The sequence below is a fragment of the Somniosus microcephalus genome, chromosome 7, assembly GCF_052327205.1.
Source record: "Somniosus microcephalus isolate GS21.2 chromosome 7, FLI_Smic_1.0, whole genome shotgun sequence".
NCBI lineage: Eukaryota > Metazoa > Chordata > Chondrichthyes > Squaliformes > Somniosidae > Somniosus > Somniosus microcephalus.
In genome coordinates, this window is record NC_140993.1 from 78,462,235 (window position 1) to 78,484,337 (window position 22,103).

The 22,103-nt window shown below is 41.9% G+C and overlaps 1 protein-coding gene across 1 annotated transcript in view; it reads left to right on the forward strand.

Annotated features, from left to right (window-relative positions):
- The window catches only part of rad54b (RAD54 homolog B), a 98,979-nt gene that overhangs the window by 72,082 nt on the left and 4,794 nt on the right, over nt 1-22,103 (forward strand). Inside the window, exons 7-11 of the mRNA XM_085992652.1 lie at nt 1,361-1,651; nt 11,111-11,295; nt 14,485-14,746; nt 15,870-15,936; nt 20,938-21,138. Of these exons, the coding sequence (XP_085848778.1) occupies nt 1,361-1,651; nt 11,111-11,295; nt 14,485-14,746; nt 15,870-15,936; nt 20,938-21,138 (1,006 nt within the window). The remainder of the gene's footprint in view (nt 1-1,360; nt 1,652-11,110; nt 11,296-14,484; nt 14,747-15,869; nt 15,937-20,937; nt 21,139-22,103) is intronic.

Sequence of the window (22,103 nt, forward strand, 5' to 3'; positions counted from 1 at the left end):
CCATTCTGTCATCTTTGCCTTTGAGATGAGGAACCTCTGGATCCCCAAGGGTTCAAGCCTGCAGGAAGAAGCAAAGGTAAGTAAACTTTTTCTAACACTTTACACTTACCTCTCCACACTTGCACCCATCATTCACCTCCACAGCGGACTTTTCGATCCCTCTCACCCCCGCAGACCCACTGCTCGCCTCGCTGACCCTGGCGGGGTTTCCTGATGTCGGGATGCCCGCACTTGCAGGGGTAAAATGGGGATAAGCCTCTTAACTGCCTGTTAACTACCTGTTAACAGGCAGTTAATTGGCTGTAATCCCCTTCCCACCTCGAGGAGGCTGGTCCCTGTGCGAGTCGGGGACCCGCCTCCCGGGAAGATGACACGGAGGCGGGTTGGAAGCGGGTTCAGAACCTGCTCCCAGTTTCTGCCATTTTCTCGGCAGTCCTGCCTCTATACCCGCCTCCCCAGGGCTGGGAAAATTCCCCCCTTTGACCCCTAGTTCTAGACTCTTCAGCCAGGGGAAACAGCCTCTCAGATTACCCTGTCAAGCCCTCTAAGAATTTATTTTATGTTTCAATGACATCACCTCTCATTCTTCTAAACTCCTGAGACTATAGGCCCATTCTATTCATCTTTCCTCATAGGACAACTCTCTCATTCCAGGAGTGTCAGTACTGGGAAGAGTGAGTGAGTCCCAATCTTAATCTCCCGACACCCCCATGCCAAGTTCCAATCTCAGTCTCCCGATTAACCCCACTGCCCTGCTTTCTGCCCACAGCTTTGTATCTTCTTCTACTTTAAATGTTTAGCTGCTCTTCCCCACTAAACCACACTATAGTGAGTTCATAGATGAACGGTTCTAGAGATCCTCTACACATTGAGATCCTTATCTTAGTGTGCCATCAGGAGCAGGCACCAAGTTCTTCCCTATGGACCACCCACATGCACCTCCAGGTGGTTGGTTTCAGAGTGGCATTGGTGGGGACTAAGAACAGGTCAGGTGCTCAGGTCAGGAAATGCAGCGGAACAAGGTGAGAAAATAGCATGAACAGGAGTCATACCTTCAATTAAAACAAATAAATCTGTTTGTAACAAATAAATCTGTTTGTATTAAATTGGGTTCCAAGCCTCCAAATTGACCATTTAAGAATGTCACAGAAGGATTTTGTGGATATAGGAATTTTCAGCACCGTACAAGTTTAACTTACACTACTAATCAAATTCTTGGTCAAAAATGCACATAGATAGGTTTGTAAAGCTGGAGAATAAACAATACAGTCTTGTTAGAAAAGCCATCAATTCAGGAATTCTTTCCTCTACAGCTCAACATTCCAGCTTTTGCTCTTTTGCCATTTCTTTTTGTCTTTAGGATGAAAAGCAGTTGGGTGAAGAGAGGGCAACAGAGCTTTGCCGATTAACTGGGCTCTTCATACTTCGACGCACACAGGACATCATTAACAATTACCTCCCTCCAAAGACTGAATGGATTATCTTCTGCCGCCCGGCTGCACTGCAGTTTGAGCTCTATCACAAACTGCTGGCGTCCCATGCAGTGAAATCTTGCCTACAGGGAAAGCTGGAGAACAGTTCCCACTTACTGTGCATAGGGTTACTGAAAAAACTCTGCAATCACCCTGCACTCCTCTTTAATACAATAAAGGTATTTGTTTTGTTTGAAGTGCACATGGGCGTTAACTCCCTAAGAGCCAGTAATAAATATGTAAGACACGTTTGTAAAAAAATCATGTTGTGATGTGTTTAGCTACACCTAAAGAATTTGCTTGGCCAAGAACGGTTTTGAAATCCACTTAACAAGATCTGCAAGCAATGTGACCCAGAAATGGAAACCTCGGGAGAGCTGCCTTTTAAAACTGCAATGTCCTAGAAAATATATTTTATGCTTTTTCAGTTAATAATTTTAATACTTTCTTTACTAACCACACAAAAAAGTATTTTATAGTAAGATAAGTGGTGTGAGATGCAGGTTTGATTTTCTCCCCTCCCCCTTCCCCGAAGCAGCCATGTTACTATTTTGAGGCACAAAGCAGAAACCAGGCATTAACAAAAGGATGTAAGAGAGAAAGCCACCCCCAGGCGATCAGTTCAGAAGGACATCGGTGGAGGCCTGGGAGCACATTGTCAATCTTTTTGTGAGACCAGAGAGGAGAGGGGGAAAGAAAGATGGCAAATACTTATATTAAAAGGTGTGTGCATAGTAAAAGTTCTGTACTGGTGAGTAACTAGAAGTTAGCTATAAGCCACGGGGTTAAAAGGGAATTCAGTTCTCCTCTGCTCACCAAAAGTCATACTTGAAATGTGATCTGTTTAAATTTTTTTGTTTGTGCCTGGGGAGATCAAGACCATGAACTGTGTATTTGACCTTTGCCCTGAAGTGCTAGTTCTGGCTTAGTTACTGGGAGAAGCTAGCAGCGCAGTGAAGGTCAGAGGGGCTTAAGTAAATAAAATACACAATTTCAGAGCTTGGTATGAGCTCTGAAAATGTAAAAATAAATTAATTGCATTTCATAATAATGTTAACAATATGCTTCCTTATAACCCTCTCAAATATATGCTGACCTAGACACATTGTTTATGTCTCCTTCACTTATAGAGAGCCCATTTAATCACTCTCTTCACTCCATCACATTTTTTAATATGTTCTCAAAGAAGCATTGTAAATTGAATAGGAAAATGTACTTGTGGAGCACTCTTGCCTAGAGAGGTTACATATTTTGAAGTAAACCCTTGTTATTAAGGTTGAATGTTTAGTCCATTGGGCTACTCAGTGTTTTTCTTCCATGTCCTGTAGTTACTTTTGGAAGTCTGCTGGGACTTTGGTAGTATTTTTTAAAGCAGTCCATTAATCATCTCCATATAAAGACATCTGTCCCACTAACCACAATTACACAAGGGAGCCAGGGAGTCCCATGGGCTAAACAATGCATTACATTAGGAACCTCAGCAGTGCGAGTTACTTTAAGCTTTGTAGGAGTCCTTAGGAAACTAAACTGGATACATTTCCTCCACAATATGCATCAAAATGGCTGATCTCTTAGTATTATGCTTGCTCTTTACTTCTCTCGCATGCTCACATTTTTATACACACACACACACACACACACACACACACACACACACGTTGAGAACCATCACATCTTTTCCCACTTAAATCAGATTAGAAGATTTTATTTTTTATTTTAAATTAAGCAAGCAGAATACATGAATAACATTCACAGTTCTGCATTGTATATTTGTGCCTTAAATGTGAATGATGCAATATGTAATGAAATTAATGTCTTAGTGATACGGAATTGCATACAGTTCTGGATGAAAATGAGAGCCAGTGATGTTGATTATTGGAATCTTGTACTGAATTCATCTTTAATATAGATTCAAAAAAAGTAATGTGTTTTATCATGTACCAGACATAGTCCTTATAAGTGGAGAACAATTCATGTTTGTGTTGTGGGTTTATTCTTTTTTAAGTTAGTTGTCTCATAGTTAAGTAGACATCCAACTGTTTTGGGCAGGAGTACAGTTTGCCTGTTTCTCAACCTGGCCAAAATTGCAGCGGGAACGGTACAACAACTTGATATTCCTGGTTATAACATTTTCAGGAGAAATGGGAAGGAACAAAAGAGCTGTGTGGCAGTTGTAGTAAAGGATCCTATTACTGTGCTAGAATGTAAAGTTGTTCCAGGGGTTGCACTAAGACAATACATAAGAACATAAGAAATAGGAGCAGGAGTAGGCCATTTGGCCCTTCGAGCCTGCTCCGCCATTCAATAAGATCATGGCTGATCTTCTACCTCATCTCCACTTTCCTGCACTATCCCCATATCCTTTGATTCCCTTAATATCCAAAAATCTATCGATCTCTGTCTTGAATATACTCAACGACTGAGCCTCCATAGCCCTTTGGGGTAGAGAATTCCAAAGATTCACCACCTTCTGAGTGAAGAGATTTCTCCTCATCTCAGTCCTAAATGGCCGACCCCTTATTCTGAAACTGTGACCCCTGGTTCTGGACTCCCAGCCAGGGGAAACATCTTCCCTGCATCTACCCTGTCAAGCCCCGTAAGAATTTTGTATACAGATGGATAGAGTTAAGGAATGGCACAGGAAATGGTTCAATTCTCAGAATTTGTGAAAATGAGAAAGAGAGGAGATTTGCTGACAGTTCAGAGATGTATCAGAATAGTAGGGTGATAATATTGGTCATTTTAACTATCCCAAGTTGGACTGGAATAAAGGTAATGTGTATGGTCAAAGTGAGAAATGTTTTTACAATGCATCCAAGACTGCTCCCTAGATCAGTATGTTTCTAGTCCCAACAAGGAAAGGAGCACTGATTGACTGAGTTCTGGGAAATGAATTGGGGCAAGTTAATGATGGGAGTTGACAATCAGACTTATCCACATCTGCCACCTATCTGCCCAATCTGCTAACATGTTCATGTCTTGCTGAGTTTTTTGCAATCCACCTTGCTGTTTGCCAAATCTCTACTTTTGTGTCTAGCACATTTTGATATTGTGATCTCTATGGCCAAGTCCAATCTCGAGAACAAAAGTGGACTCAGCACCGACCTGAGGTACACACACGTCTAACCCTTCTCCAATCCGAGTATTATTCATTAGCCCGAACCCATTGCTTCTTGTCAGTTAACCCATTTTCTATTCATGCTGTTACATTTTTTCTTGTACCATATGCCTGAATTTTTGCAGCAAACCTCCTACAAGCAATGTTCCTGTTTAGCCGCGCGGCCTTGCAGCCGGCTGACGCTCCCGCTCAGGCTGCATGCCGGTTTCTCAATGGAAAAGCCGCGCAAGCGCGGATATTTGAATGGGCCACCCTCCCAAAAAATAAATGAAAGGGAACATTGCCTATGAGGCACCTATCAAATGCCATCTGAAAATCCATATAAACCACACTTCCTGCATTCCCCTTATTTATTCAATTAGCCACTTCTTCGAAAGATTCTCTTTACTTTGTCAAACATGACTTGCCTTCAAAACTTTAACAAGATGTAGAATCGGTTTGGGCGGCGATAAAAAATAATAAGGGGAAAAAGTCTCTGGTGGGCGTAGTCTACAGGCCCCCGAACAGTAGCAATGTGGTTGGACAGAGTATAAATCAACAAATAATGGAGGCCTGTAAAAAAGGTACAGTAATAATCATGGGTGATTTTAATCTCCATATTGATTGGACAAATCAAATTGGCCATGGTAGCCTGGAGGAGGAGTTCATAGAGTGCATCCGGGATGGTTTCCTAGAACAGTATGTAATGGAACCAACCAGGGAGGAGGCTATCTTGGATCTGGTACTGTGTAATGAGACAGAGTTAATAAATGATCTCATAGTAAAGGATCCTCTAGGAAAGAGTGATCATAGCATGGTTGAATTTCAAATTCAGTTGGAGGGTGAGAAAGTTGTATCCCAAACCAGTGTCCTGATCTTAAACAAAGGCAATTATAATGGCATGAGGGCAGAACTAGCTAAAGTGGACTGGAATAACAAATTAAAGGGTAAGAAAGTTGAAATGCAGTGGCAGACATTTAAGGAGATATTTCATTACTCTCAACAAAAATATATTCGTGAGAAAGAAAGATTTTAAGAGAAGGGAGCACCATCCGTGGCTAACTAAGGAAGTAAAGGATGGTATCAAATTGAAAACGAAGGCATACAATGTTGCCAAGATTGGCGGGAGACCAGAGGATTGGGAATTTTTTTTAAACCAGCAAAGGATGACTAAAAAAATAATAGAGAGAGTGAAGATGAATTATGAGAGTAAGCTGGCAAGAAACATTAAAACAGATAGTAAGAGCTTCTACAGGTATAGAAAAAGGAAGAGGGTAGCTAAAGTAAACATTGGTCCCTTAAGGGATGAGATGGGGGAATTAATAATGGGGAACGGGGAAATGGCAGAGACTCTGAACAAATATTTTGCATCTGTCTTCACTGTAGAAGACACTAACAACATCCCAATAATGCATAATCAAGGGGCCACAGGGAGTGGGGCACTAAAGACAATCACTATCACTGAGGAAATAGTACTCGGTAAAATAATGGGACTAAAAGATGACAAGTCCCCTGGACCAGATGGCCTGCATCCCAGGGTCTTAAAAGAAGTGGCTGCAGAGATAGTGGATGCATTGGTTGCAGTATCCCAAAATTCCCTGGACGCTGGAGAGGTCCCAGCGGATTGGAAAACCGCTAATGTAACACCCCTATTTAAGAAAGGAGGGAGACAGAAAGCAGGAATCTATAGATCAGTTAGCCTAACATCTGTCGTTGGGAAAATGCTGGAGTCCTTCATTAAGGAAACAGTAGCAGGGCATTTTGAAAAACATACTGCAGTCAAACAGAGTCAGCATGGTTTTAGGAAAGGGAAATCACGTTTAACAAATTTGCTGGAGTTCTTTGAGGATGTAACAAGCAGGGTGGACAAGGGTGAGCCAGTGGATGTGGTGTATTTGGATTTCCAGAAGGCATTTGATAAGGTGCCCCGTAAAAGGTTACTGCATAAGATAAGAGCTCACGGAGTTGGGGGTAATATATGATGGATAGAGAATTGGCTAACTAACAGAAAGCAGAGAGTCGGGATAAATGGGTCATTTTCTGGTTGGCAAACGGTAACTAGTGGGGTGCCACAAGGATCGGTGCTGGGGCTTCAACTATTTACAATCTACATTAATGACTTAGATGAAGGGATCGAGTGTAATGTAGCCAAGTTTGCAGATGATACAAAGATGGGTGGGAAAGCAAGTTGTGTAGAGGACTCAAAGAATCTGCAAAGGAATAAAGACAGGCTAGGTGAGTGGGCAAACATTTGGCAAATGGAGTATAATGTGGGAAAGTGCGAGGTTTGGCAGGAAAAATAAAAAAGCAAATTATTATTTAAATGGAGCGAGATTACAAAATGCTACAGTTCAGAGGGACCTGGGGGTCCTTGTGCATGAAACACCAAAAGTTAGCATGCAGGTACAGCAAGTAATCAAAAAGGCAAATGGAATGTTGGCCTTTATTTCAAAAGGGTTGGAGTATAAAAGCAGGGAAGTCCTGCTACAACTGTACAAGGTATTGGTGAGACCACACCTTGAGTACTGCGTACAGTTTTGGTCTCCTTATTTAAGGAAGGATATACTTGCATTGGAGGCAGTTCAGAGACGATTCACTAGGTTAATTCCAGAGATGAGGGGTTTGACTTATGAGGAAAGGTTGAGCAGGCTGGGCCTATACTCATTGGGCCAGAAATTTGAGTCGGAGGCTTCCCGCGGGCGCAAGCCCCCGACCTGCACTTAGATAGCAGTTGCCGTTGTGCTGTGGGGCCGCGTGGGATTCCGATCCTTTGCCTCCTCCAGCTGCCGCTGTGCAGTGCTTGTGTATCCCAGCGGTGAAGTTAGTTCGCAGCGTCCCCTGGGATCACGTGGGCCATGGGGAGCCAATCGGAGCAGGGAATCTCTATTCATAGATTTGAGAGGAAGACCTGTCAAATCTATGAATAGAGATCGGCCCCAAAACCTAAGTAAAACTTCAAATACATTTTTTTTAAAACATCACATTTTTAAAATAACTATAAGTTACATAAATTTAAATTTTTGAAAAAATTTATTAAAGTTTTTAACGGGGCTAAAAATAAATTTATGTTTCTTTAAAGTATTTTAAAATGATAAACCTGTGGAAAAAATGTTTTAATTTTACTTAATTAACCTCTTACCTTGTTAAAAGCAGGCCTTGTGACTGCTTTTTTCATGCGCAGCTGCTAGGGACTTATCTGCACAGAGAAACCTGTTTTTAAAAAAAAAAAAAAAAAAAAAAAAAAATTTTAATCGGAACTTCCAGGTCTACACGCTGCTTCTCTGGCGCACGCGTTTGACCTGTGAATCCCTTCCTTCAAGGGAACGGATGTTCCGGTTTCCAGCGCATGCGCAGTGCATGCACGAAACCGGCACTTTCGTTGGCCCTACGCGCGAGTACACAGCGAGTACTCACCCGTGGGGACACGAATTTCTGGCCCATTGGAATTTAGAAGAATGAGAGGTGATTTTATCGAAACATATAAGATACTGAGGGGGCTCGACAGAGCAGATGCAGACAGGATGTTTCCCCTCATGGGGAAATCTGGAACTCGGGGGCACAGTCTCAGAATAAAGGGTCGCCCTTTTAGAACTGAGATGAGGAGGAACTTCTTCTCTGAGGGTTGTAAATTTGTGGAATTCTTTGCCCCAGAGAGCTGTGGAGGCTGGGTCATTAAATACATTTAAAGTGGAGATAGACAGAGTTTTGCAAGATAAGGGAGTGAAGGGTTATGGGGAGCGGGCTGGTGGGACGTGGCTTTGAGCCCAAGATCAGCCATGATCTTACTGAATGGCAGAGCAGGCTCGAGGGGCCAAGTGGCCTATTCCTGCTCCTATTTCTTATGTTCTTGACCATCCCATGCATCTCTAAATGCTCACTAACATTTATCTCAAATTATGGATTTTAAGGGGGGAATTTTAACATGGGTGAACACGTGGGATTGAGTGCGGGTGGGGGGTTAAATCGGGAAAAATTCCGAGCGTGTCAGGAAGCTGACTCCAACCCGGCGACTTCCGGGTTTTATGGAGGCGGGACAAGGGGCGGGCTGCCAACCTGCTCCCAGGAGGCAGGTTGGCATTTTAAATATGTTAATGAGGCTGGTAGGCTCTGATTTAACCTGCTTTGCAGGTTTTATGTGGGCGGCCGGGTTTCCCAAGCCTCGGGAAACCTGGCAGCTGAAGCAAGGCGAGGACAGCTTCGAGGAGAAGGAAAGTGCCTTTACAGCACTGCTTGTGGGCCAGGAGGAGTGGGAGTGCTTCCCCTTCCCAGCTCCCAAGCTCCCCCGCTCAATCTGATCCCGCCCCCATATAGAGGCCCCCAAGGTTGGGGATTGGACCCCCTTCCTCAGGGATCGGATTCCACAACCCCCCTCCCCCGGGTTAGGGATCAGACCTCCCCCCCCCCCCGCTCCCCTGTACCTGGTCCTGCGGCCTGTTCCACAGTCCTCCTCACCTGACTGGAAGCCAAGCCTGCTAATCAGGCTGACTTCAGGGCGGGGAACCTGTCCGGGCCAAAATTAAGGCACATGGGATTGGGGGCAAGGTATTAACTTGGATAGAGAACTGGTTGGTGGACAGAAAGCAAAGAGTTGGAATAAACGGGTCGTTTTCCGAGTGGCAGGTAGTGACTAGTGGGGTACCGCAAGGATCGGTCCTAGGACCCCAGCTGTTCACAATATATAATAATGATCTGGACGAGGGAATTGAATGTAATATCTCCAAATTTGCAGACGACACAAAGCTGGGTGGGAGGGTATGCTGTGAGGAGGATGTCATGAAACTCCAGTACGATTTGGACAGGTTGGGTGATTGGGCAGAAACATGGCAAATGCACTATAATGTGGATAAATGTGAGGTTATCCACTTTGGTGGCAAAAACAGGAAGGCAGATTATTTTTTGAATGGCAATAGATTGGGAGAAGGGGAAGTGCAAAGAGACCTGGGTATTCTTGTGCACTAGTCGCTGAAGGTAAGCATGCAGGTGCAGCAGGCAGTTAAGAAGGCAAATGGTATGTTGGCCTTCGTAGCAAGAGGGTTCGAGTACAAGAACAAGGATGTGTTGCTGCAGTTGTACAGGGCCTTGGTGAGACCGCACCTTGAGTATTGTGTGCAGTTTTGGTCGCCTTATCTGAGGAAGGACGTTCTTGCCATGGAAGGAGTGCAGCGAAGATTCACCAGGCTGATACCTGGGATGGCAGGAATGACGTATGAGGAGAGATTGTGTCGATTGGGCTTATACTCACTGGAGTTTAGAAGATTGAGAGGGGATCTCATCGAAACCTATAAAATTCTGTCAGGCCTGGACAGACTAGATGCAGGAAGGATGTTTCTGATGGCCGGGGAGTCCAGAACCAGGGGTCATAGTCTAAGGATAAGGGGTAAGCCATTTAGGACTGAAGCGAGGAGGAATTTCTTCACCCAGAGAGTGGTGAGCCTGTGGAATTCTCTGCCACAGAGGGCGGTGGAGGCCAGTTCATTAAATATATTCAAGAAGGAGTTGGATATATTTCTTAAGGCTAAAGGGATCAAGGGATATGGGGAGAAGGCAGGGACAGGGTACTGAATTTGGATGATCAGCCATGATCTCATTGAATGGCGGAGCAGGCTCGAGGGGCCGAATGGCCTACTCCTGCTCCTATCTTCTATGTTTCTAAAAGACACATCCTGTGGAGTTAAAACTCCACGGCATGTGGGGAAACCCAGGCTTCCGGGTTTCCCATCCGAAACCTCGCAACCTCCCCACGCACCTAAGTAATTCGCCCCTGTATTTATTCAAGCCTTAGAGTTTGCCCAAGGAAAGAATCGGCACAGACACACTGGGCCAAATGACCACCACCTCTGCTGGAAGCTTCTGTGGTAGAGCTGAGCCAGAAGAAGGTGCCAGATTTGATCTACTGTTTATACTGAGTACTGTGCACGTGTGTGGACATCAAGTGTGACTAGCTCTCACTTCCTAAGCTCAGAAATGAAGAATAATTTGTTCGATGAGGTACAGATTGTAGCCAATGTCATTGACCTTTACTCCAACATGACTCGAGAGGAAGGGAGAAACTTTATTTTTAAAAAGCTACAGAGGAACAGCTTTCGAGTATTATTTATTGTCAAAGTTCATTGTAAAAGAAGCTTTGACGCTTCCGCAGCTGGTTGAATGATTACAACTATATCAGGATGATTGAAAAATATCATTATAAAAGGGAGGTTAATTTTCAGAGGTTACTGTATCATCAATTTAAATACAAGAGGTAATTTTCCGAATTTGTGCTTTGCATTTAAATTAATAGTTGGAAAATAACATGTAGCAGGTGCCCGAATTTCTGATATGCACTCCCAGCAGGTGAGGCTCCCGGTTAGGCCACAGTCGGAAAATTACCCTGTACTGTTGTTCTAAGGGGAGTGGAAAATTACAACTTGGGATCACATACCATTTTTATGAATTCTTCTGTGAAATATCAATGCACTGTAAATGAATGAAAACCAACTCAGTTTGTAACTGAAAGTTTGTAACAATGAGGTAAATTGTTTCTGTCTCTTTATTGTCTTAGGGAAAGAAGAATCATTCCACAAAACCAGATTTTGACCATCAGTTGGAAATCAGCCCTTACAATGATCTGACTGGCATATTTCCAACGTGCTACGAACCAGACACATTTACTGCAAAGGATTCGGGGAAGCTGCAAGTACTGATAGATCTTTTAGCAGGCATTCATACACAGAGTTCAGCTGAAAGGTAGGGAAGAAAACTTCTACATTTGAATTGATGGTAGCTATGAAAACATTTGTGCAGAGTGGTTTCCAAATTAGCGCTCACTGATCAGTCATACTGGACCAAGGTTTGCTACTTTTCTTTTTAAAACAAGTTTATTTTCCTTCGCTCCTTGACCAAAGTATATAACTGTTAAAAATCATTGCTTTGAAAATATTTTATGGCTTGCCACAAAATAAGTATAGCATGATTGCTAACTGCTAGTTAACAGAATAGAATTTTACAGCACAGAAGTAGGCCATTCAACTCATTGTGCTTGTGTCAGCTCTCTGAGAGAGCTAACCTTTAGTTCTATTCTCCAGCCCTTTCCCCAATCCATTTAAATATATTTTTTGTTGAAGCCATTATGGATTCTGTTTCCACCACTATTTTTGGTTGAGCATTCCATGTCATAACAGTTAAAAATTCTCCTAAATTCTTCCTTCATTCTTTTGGTGATAATCTCAAATTTAAGCCCTCTAGTTACCAACTTACTGAGCAGTGTAAATAGTTTTTTCCAATTTACATCAAAAACCCTCACAATTTTGAACACCTTTATCAACACTCCTCCAAAGAGCCCCAATTTCTCTAGTGTTTTGTTATAACAAAAGCCTCTCATCCTTAGTCTTGTTTTAGAAAATCTCTTCTTGACATCCTTCCTAGTTACAGTGGATAGACTGGAGAAGTTGGGGTTGTTTTCCTTGGAGCAGAAAAGGCTAAGGGGAAATTTGATAGAGGTGTTTAAAACCATGAAGGATTTAGACAGAGTAAATATAGAAAAACTATTTCCAGTGGCTAAAGGGTCGATAACCAGAGGGCACAGATTTTAAGGTGGTTGGCAAAAGAACCAGAGGCGACATGAGGAAAAACTTTTTTACGTAACGAGTGGTTAGGATTTGGAATGCACTGCCTGATAGGGTGGTGGATACAGATTCTATAGTAGCCTTCAAAAGGGAATTGGATAAATACTTGAAGAAGAAACAATTGCAGGGATATGGGGAAAGAGCGGGGGAGTGGGACTAACTGGACCGCTCTTTGAAAGAGCCAGCGCAGACTTGATGGGCTGAATGGCCTGCTTCTGTGCTGTACTATTCTATGATTCTATTCTATGATTCTAAAGTAGGGTGTCCAAAACTGGACATAATGGGGTACAATTTCTGTGGGGGTTCCCTGACTGTCCACCATAACTTTGGCAGAAGATGGGCAGAAACCCCGGAGAAAAGGTGCATGATCGGGAGAACCCTTTCAGAAATTCCAGACAAATATTCTAATTGCAACTTAATTACTGTAATGATTTGTAAAGGTTTAACATTACCTCTTTGCTTTTATATTCTGTGCCCCTATTTCTAAAATCTAGTAGCCAATATGTTTTTTAACAGCTTTAAGTATGACATTTGTGTATCTGAATCATTAAGGCTGACTGCCCTTCTATTCCTTTAACGCTTTACCACTTATTATATACTTCCTTTTCTTATTTTTCTTTCCAAAATGTATCACCTCATATTTCTCTGCATCAAACTTCATTCAACATCTATCTGCCCAATCTATTAATCTGGCTATGTCCTCCAGAAGTTGCTTGCACTGACCCCTGGGAACAGCACTGTTTATATCCCTCTAGCCTGAAAAGTACAACAACAACAACTTGTATTTATATAGCACCTTTAATGTAGTAAAACATCCCAGGGCGCTTCACAGGAGCGTTCTAAAACAAAATTTGACACTGAGCCACATGAGGAGAAATTAGGGCAGATGGAAGTAGGTTTTAAGGAGCGTCTTGAAGGAGGAAAGCGAGGTGGTGAGGTTTGGGATGGGAATTCTAGAGCTTACGGCCTTGGCAGTTGAAGGCACAGCCACCAATGGTTGAGCGATTAAAATCAGGGATGTTCAAGAGGCCAGAATTAGAGGAGCACAAATATCTCGTTCACCCATCATCCCTGTGCTTGCACCTACACTGGCTCTCAGTCTGCACACCGCCTCATTTCAAAATCCTCATCATTGTTTTCAAATCCCTCCACCCACTTATCTCTGTAACCTCCTCCAGCCCTACAAGCCTTCGAGATCTCTGCGCTCCTCCAATTCTGGCATCTTGGGCATCCCCGATTTTAATTTCTCCACCATTGGCGGCCATGCTTTCAGCTGCCTTGGCCCTGAGCTCTGGGATTCCCTCTCTAAACCTCTCTGCCTCTTTACCTCTTTCCCCTCATATAAGATGCTCCTTAAACCCTACCTCTTTGACCAAGCTTTTGGACATCTGTCCTGATATCTCCTTCTGTGGCTCGGTGTCAAATGTTTTTATTGATAAGCGCCTTGGGACGTTTTGCTATGTTAAAGGAACTAAATAAAATGGAGGAAGTTGTTGTTGTTGTTGTAGGAGCTATATTGAAATGATTTACTGATTGAAATGTATACAAGGCAATAACTTGCTATTACATATATAAGAAAATAATTGGAAACAAAATATGCAATGAATTTAAGCTATAGGAAAACTGGCCACAAGAGGGAGCTGAGTAGACATGCATAGCAGAATAATGATTGTATCTGTACCAGTGTAGATTCAGCTTCAACGCAATGTCAGCTTACAAACCCCTCCAACCAATTTAACCTCTCCACAAAATTCATTGTTTAAATAAAAATTAATGGAAAAATAGAAATAAATAAAGGAATGCAAAATTGAATGGCTCATTGTTGCTAGTTTATAAATAAATATAGTCACAGTGATATTACACCCACTATAAAATCAAGTCATGTTTACGATAATTTTGCTGTCTCAAACTGAAATTGGTTTAGATGCACTATATTTATAAATGTCATGAGGTAAATCTTACAAATTTGCATTCTCGGCTTGTAATTTCATATGTCCGGAGTGCATATCAGGAATTCAGACACAACAGCCAGTGGACCCTGCAAGATTTTTCATCCATTAATATTGATGGATGGAGAATCCTGCAGAGCCTGCTGACTTCCACCCCTACACCGGGAGTGCAAATGTATAAAATTCACCCTCATGGCTTTTTGGTTAAAAAATCCTAATTCAGGATACTGTTTTCTCTCAAAAAGTTGCACTTCTTGTATGTACAAGATACTGGTACAGGCTCTTGAGTGTGTTTATACAAGAAAAACAACCACCCAGCACACCATTTGTACAGGTGCATATTTTAATTTTCTCTATTGCAGAGTTGTGCTGATTTCAAATTATACTCAGACATTAGACATCTTGCAAGAAATGTGTAAGTGTTTTGGGTATAGCTATACCCGACTAGATGGACGAACACCCGTCAGCCATCGACAGCAAATTGTGGATTCATTTAATAGCAAACGTAGCCAGTGTTTCATCTTCCTGCTCAGCTCAAAGGCTGGTGGAGTCGGATTAAATCTGATTGGAGCGTCCCGCTTGGTTCTGTATGACATCGACTGGAATCCAGCAAATGACGTTCAGGTATATAGACAAGAAATATAGGTGAAAATGTGGCTGTAGTAAATACTCTATAAACCACTTATGTTTGAGGCTGAAGCGATTTGTGATTGATCACGTACTAATAGTTAATAAAATTATGAGTTTGCAACGGACTTTTGTTTTATTAATAATTCCAGGGTGAAAATATGTTCTACTCTCTGCTTATCCTGTCTCTACCTCAATGTTGGTGAATATGGTATAGGCTTCAGTAAGTGCTTGAGGCACTCCTTGCGTTGACCCTTGAGGTCAGAAGGCAGGATACGGTTTAATCAGTGGCCACTTGACAAAGAAGTAGCCAAATCCTACTATGAATCTATTACATTATTTTGAATAGTAAGCCTGTGCAGTTATTCACTATATACATTCAATGAACTTGGAAAATAACAAATGACTTGACTTTATAGTAAGTTTAAAAATGAAAATACCCCTCCTCATTAATAGTTATATTTGTAATGTTAGAAGTAGGAGATTAATAGTCTAACCTTAATTACTACATCAGTGTGGTTCCTCGAGTCATGTTTTCACAACAGATTTATTGAGAGTTCACATACTGAAGTCACTGTCTCCAGGAGAGAGGTAAGAAGAGAAAGTTAGAGGGAGACAACTTACTTCAGAGTGCTTATTGTGCCATGGTGTAAAATTTTAGGTGGTCTCTTCCTTTCCATAGAGGATATCAAAAAACAGCAAAAGATTTATATACCTTGTCTTGTGCTGTTAATTTATCTCCCCACTCTATTTTCTTCCCAATCATTTCCCCATAACGCATACCCTCTCCAACTGGGACAGGCTAGAGGTTTGCTGCTAATCCTTTGCTATTGCTGCTCTAAAGCCAGCTCCTTACAGGTTCTTGAGAGCTATCTAATTGACCAGATGATAGTTGAGATTGGGGAAATCATGCAATCATAGAATAGTACAGCATAGAAGGAGGCCATTCGGCTCATTGAGTCTGCGCCGGCTCTTTCGAAGTGCCATGTGCCAAAGTTATTGGAAAAACAAGATACGATGTTCAGTAAGACTGGTAAAGAGTTTGGAATTATTCAATTATTATACATTTGTCGCAGTTTATTTTTTAAAAGTATTAATTTATGTGCTTCTATTCCTCAAGGCTATGGCCAGGATATGGAGAGATGGTCAAAGGAGACCTGTGCACATTTACAGACTACTAACTACAGGTTTGTTTTGATACCTTGTTCCATAATATTAAATAATGATCAGAGATATCTTTAATTTGACTATTGTTGCCCCCTCAATTGCCTGCTGAAAGCTAACAGACTGATCTGTGAATCTCAATTTAAAAATGAGATGTTTTTTGAAATGGTCTCTAAATAAACCTGAATCTAGTATTTTTTTTCAATTAAACAACAAAATTAACCTTTTTTAGAGATTTATTACATGGAGTGGTGGTGTAACATGTTGGAGAACCAATGCACAGTACCATGACAATGGAGAGCATGAGTTTGATTCCCCACACAGCTAGGATGCCAATCTAAAGAGTACAGTAACCATAAAGAGTAGTCAGCTGGTAAGAGCTCATGCCTCACAAATGACATGGGCTATCTAATGAGCACAATTGACTGATTTTCAGAAGCCATTATATAAAGTTCCTCTTGTGAGGCTTTTAAAGATAGCTAAGGCACCCATGTGCTAGTGAGGAGCAGCTTCCTGTTCCTACTTGGTATCCTTTTTTTTAACCCTTTCTCAGCCTCAGTGTTGATGGGAGATATAAAAGGTAATCCCGTGGTCGGTAATCCAGAGTACTGAATCGCGGAATTACCCCTGTAATGTACTTCAGTAAAATATCTGAGGCTCTCCCTGCCATGACTCTTGAGATAAGTAGGCACGGTAAGGGTTGATCAGTGACCTGTTGCTGAAGAAATGGCCAAATCTAAAAGCAAATGGCATCCATGACAAGAAGTCAACGTTTTAAGGAGTGGAACGAAGAAAAATTGGTGAGGGATACAAAAGAAGAACAAATTTGGCAAGCAGTGATGTGATTACTGTAAGAGCCTTGTGCTCAGTTGTACTCGCTGGTCATGCAATGATTCAGCTGGAATATGCCCTACAATGCTTGCATACTAAAGAAAATTGGCTCCCGTATATGATTGCATCTCCTTCAAATGACTGTCTCTTGCCAAGTACTACCCCTATCGAGGACATGTTTATAGCGTAAGTAGGTTAATTTTCAAAATATTTCTTCTGTAAACAAGTGTTAGGAATAGTATTTTGTTGGTGAAATAATTTCCAGCAATACCTAGCAAAAAACCTAGTAAATCATAAGCATTTAAATAGTTACAACACAACTTCTGTGGAACTCCAGTAGAGGATTTTCTTATTCCTTTGTTTACCTTTTGTTAAATAAAATATACGTATAAGATATTAATTAAAAGTATATTTTCCAAAAGCTGAGATATCAGATGTTGAAGTTCATGTCAAAAAATGTGTCCTGTAGTCGTTGAGAAGCTGTGGTTGCCTGACAATCTGAAAAAAGTGTTTCAACCAAAACAAATCCTTTGTGCTGTGTAATACCCGTTACCATAGCCAGCCACAAGATGGAGTACTGCAACAGATAAACCAGAGCTTTAAATTGGCCATTTTTCATCCCATATGTCTAAACAGTTACAAAATTTAGAAACCTTTTAACCAAAACACTGAGTGTTATTAGAAAGAGACTTTGATGGCTATTCATTGTCGGGTTCTTTGCTCTAATAAATACACACACAGATTGAATTATAAATGGAAAAAATTGCCTGTCTGTGGAAACCCTATTCATTAGGCTTTAGCATTGATGTTAATCCAAGTTTTCCAATAAGTCAACATTTTCATCCCCCACAAATCACTAGGAAAATTTTTTTGCATATCTGTCTCTATCCGTGAATGCAAATCAATCACTTCAGGAACTTTAAAATCATAAAATCACAGATTTTGAACTGATTTGGCATGACTTTCAGTAGCCGTTGAGTCCCTTTTTAAATCGTCAAGCTGCATCATTTGTGTATCAGTAAACGTCATTGGCTGCTCAGATTTTCCATGGTTTTCACTGACTTTCAATTCGTTTTATGGAAGCAGTAAACTTACTGGCATTTAAAACCCTGATTAATTATGTTGTTAAATTTTGATGTAACCAATTAGAATGATTTGACAACCTCTATTTGGTTAAGTCAATTACATTTTCTTTAAAAAAAAGTATATATTTTTTATGCAGATAACATTTTCCCTGCTGTATTTACAACACTTGTGATTATCTTTGTTTTTTTGTCCCACCTTGTCTTTTTATAAAGTAAAAAGAACTCCCTAATAATTCAGTGACTCCATTGGTGAGTATCTGAACCATACAGACAGAAAGGTCTCTGTTTGATCCCCGATGTGTATTGAGGGCACTAATTGGCTTCAGTACCACTGGGTTAGGCAGGGGAAAATCGTCCAGGTTTCCCACTCCTGGTTGCTATCCAGCAATCCCTGCTGTTAGTAGATATCAGGTGAGGACAGGACCAGGCTTGCATGCAATATACACCAAGGCCGAATAGCCTGGCAACAATTATGTATGAGTAACTGTCACCTGAGCGGGGTGCTAGAGGATGTCCCCCACCCACGGGACTATGCTCCAGCAACACTTCCAAGAGATGAAGGACAGGGAGAAAATTGTTGGACAAAAAAACAGCATACTAATTATTTTAAAAAATGGAAAAATTGATTTTGATAGCCTGGTAACTGTAGAGTCCCGCAGCCACTTATGAGTTTGTATACCAGCCTGATATTGAGACTTGGCTGCTTTCAGTGGCTCATTTTTACCAATTCATCATTGTGGAAATCAGGAACTGTTCTGTTAATTAAAAAGAGGGTGAAACAGTTAAAGGATTTCGGCGAATTTAGCTCATTTTCTAGTTGTACTTGGATTTATGCTTAAAAGCTGCTTGCTGGTTACGGTATGTTAATGCTTTCTTCTGACCCATGAATGACCAGCAGTCATGCAAAGTTATAAGTCTCATATTTTTATTCTGTGATCATTGTTAATTTTTCAACTTAGTTCTGAAATATGATATACATGGTTAGTATTTATTTGTTATTTTTACCCTCTCTGATGTTCCTGGACATCACACAACTTGTGACTGAGGTGAGTGCTTGAACTGGCTGCCTGGTGGGCACAAGAGTTATCCAGGTGCCTTTCCCTCTATTTGTATCTGAAAACACTGCGTCAGTTTCCACATGTACGCTGATGACGCCCAGCTCTACCTCACCACCACTTCTCTCAACCCCTCCATGGTCTGTAAATTGTCAGACTGCTTGTCCGACATCCAGTACTGGATGAGCAGAAATTTTCCCCAATTAAAATTCGGGAAGACAGAAGCCATTGTCTTCAGTCCCTGCCACAAACTCCGTTCCCTAGCCACTGACTCCATCCCTCTCCCTAGCATGTGTCTGAGGCTGAACCAGACTGTTCGCAACCTTGGTGTTATATTTGACCCTGAAATGAGCTTCTGACCACATATCCACGGCATAACTAAGACCGCCTATTTCCATGTCTGTAACATTGCCCGTCTCTGCCCTGCCTCAGCTAATCTGCTGCTGAAACCCTCATCCATGCCTTTGTTACCTCTAGATTTGACTATTCCAACGCTCTCCACCTGCCATAAACTTGACCTCATCCAAAACTCTGCTGCCCGTGTCCTAACTCGCACCAAGTCCCGTTCACCCATCACCCCTGTGCTCGCTGACCTCCATTGGCTCCTGGTTAAGCAATGCCTCGACTTCAGAATTTTCATCCTTGTTTTCAGATCCCTCCATGGCCTCGCCCCTCCCTATCTCTAATCTCTTTCAGCCCCACAACCCCCCTGAGATATCTGCGCTCCTCAAATTCTGCCCTCTTGAGCATCCCTGATTATAATCGCTCAACCATTGGTGGCCGTGCCTTTAGCTGCCTAGGCCCTAAGCTCCGGAACTCCCTCCCTAAACCTCTGTGCCTCTCTACCTCTCTTTCCTCCTTTAAGACGCTCCTTAAAACCTACCTCTTTGACCAAGCTTTTGGTCATCTGCCCTAATTTCTTCTTATGTGGTTTGGTATCAAATTTTTGTCTCATAACAGTTCTACGAAGCTCCTTGGGAGGTTTTACTACGTTAAAGGCGCTATATAAATACAAATTGCTGTTGTTGTATCTCATTCACTTTAGGGAAGTACCTTGCCTCAGCTTCATACCTTAGCAATAAAGCTGAGCTGTGGAACACAATGGAATCAGGAATTAAATCTCCACTCCATGGTACAGAATATTACATAGGATTACATAGGATATACGGCACAGAAACAGGCCATTCGGCCCAACCAGTCCATCCCAGTGTTTATGCTCCACACGAACCTCCTCCCGTCTTTCCTCATCTAAATCTATCAGCATAACCCTCTATTCCCTTTTCCCTCATATGCTTGTCTAGCCTCCGCTTAAATGTATCTATACTATTCACTTCAACCTCTCCCTGTGATAGCGAGTTCCACATTCTCACCACTCTTTGGGTAAAGAAGTTTCTTCTGAATTCCCTATTGGATTTCTTGGTGACTATCTTATATTGATGGCCTCTAGTTATGCTGTTCCCCACAAACTTAACCAGCATGAATATTGGTGCTCTATCACACTGTGCTACAATGTACAGAGTGAAATACAACATATTGTAACATTGTAGGTTGACGGTGGATACCCCCAAAGGAAAAGTTGGATTTGTCTTAATCTTCACACACATTAAGCTTTATATAGATTGAGGCAGAGACTTTCCAGTATTTAATCACTTGCACAAACATGAGTACCACACACAGACAGTACAACCAGGAAGGTATTATTTGCTCACAACCATAATCATCAGGAAGTTTATCAAGAAGCTATTGAATCACATAAATTTACAGCACAGAAGGAGGCCTTTTGGCCCATAGTATTTGCGCTGGTTCTTTGCTACGGTAATCTAAAACGAATCCCACCATCTTGCTTCCTCCCATAACTTTGTATCTTCATCTGCTGCAAATATTTATCCATTTTCCCTTAGTTGTTCAGATGGACTATTAAAACTTAACCAGCATGTAATGCCACATAACTGTTTAATATTATTGGTTCAAATTTGGGTCAGTTGGTAAAAGACACATACAAATACACACTTACATAATCAGTCATGCATTTTAACATATTCTTCCATTACAGGGACCATAGAAGAGAAGATTTATCAGCGACAGGTCAGTAAGCAAAGTTTGTCTGGAGCAGTGGTTGACCTAAAAAAGAAGAGTGAGCATGCCGGCTTTTCCCTAGAAGAACTTCGAAATCTTTTCGAATTAGATGAAGGCTCTAACTGTCTTACCCACGATCTCTTGTACTGCAACTGTTTGGGAAATGGAGAGCCGTTAGGTAAGTACTGGGCTTTGATGAGTGTCATAAACCCATTTTGGTTAGATACCGATAAAGCAAAGAGGCAAAATAATTATTACAGCATCCTCCCCATGCTGTAGGAGTAAGCCCAAGATCCCAGTGGGGAAAACTGTGAGGGACCATGTCCCTTTAAATCATCTTTGACATCAAGAGCACTAAGATGTTCCCTCTTTGTTGCATACAAAGGCATCTGCTCAGAGTCAGTACATTTTTCCTCATCAGTTGTCGACACTCCCTAGTGTTTTCCATGTCAGAATCGATCAGTTTGCATGAATTGCTTCAATTTTTATGGCCAGCTATCGAGAATTAGCCTGGGCTGATCCACCTGCCTTTTTTCCCTCCCTTCCTGTGGAGAAACAACTAACCTACTTAGCTCCTCTCCTGACTTCATGAGGAAGATCTGAAACCATCACTGTGTGAGTAATCTTGAGCAACAACAACAACTTGTATTTATATAGCACCCTTAAAATAGTAAAACATCCCAAGGTGCTTCACAGGAGTGTCATCAAACAAAATTTGGCATCGAGCCACATAAGGTGATATTAGGACAGGTGCAGTAGGTTTCAAGAAGCGCCTTAAAGGAGGAGAGAGAAGTAGAGATGCAGGGAGGCTTAGGGAGGAAATTCCAGAGCTTAGGGCCTAGGCAGCTGAAGACCGCCAATGGTGAAGTGAAGAAAATTGGGGATGCGCAAGAGGCCAGAATTGGAGGAGCGCAGAGATCTCGGAGGGTTGAAGGGCTGGAGGAGGTTACAGGGGTGGGGGGGGGTGCGGCCATAGAGGGATTTGAAAACCAGGATGAGAATTTTAAAATCGAGGCCAGACCGGGAGCCAATGTAGGTCAGTGAGCACAGAGGTGATGGGTGAACTGGACTTGGTGCGAGTTAGGACACAGGCAGCAGAGTTTTAGATGAGATCAAGAGCTCAACAAGGCTGATACAAACCAT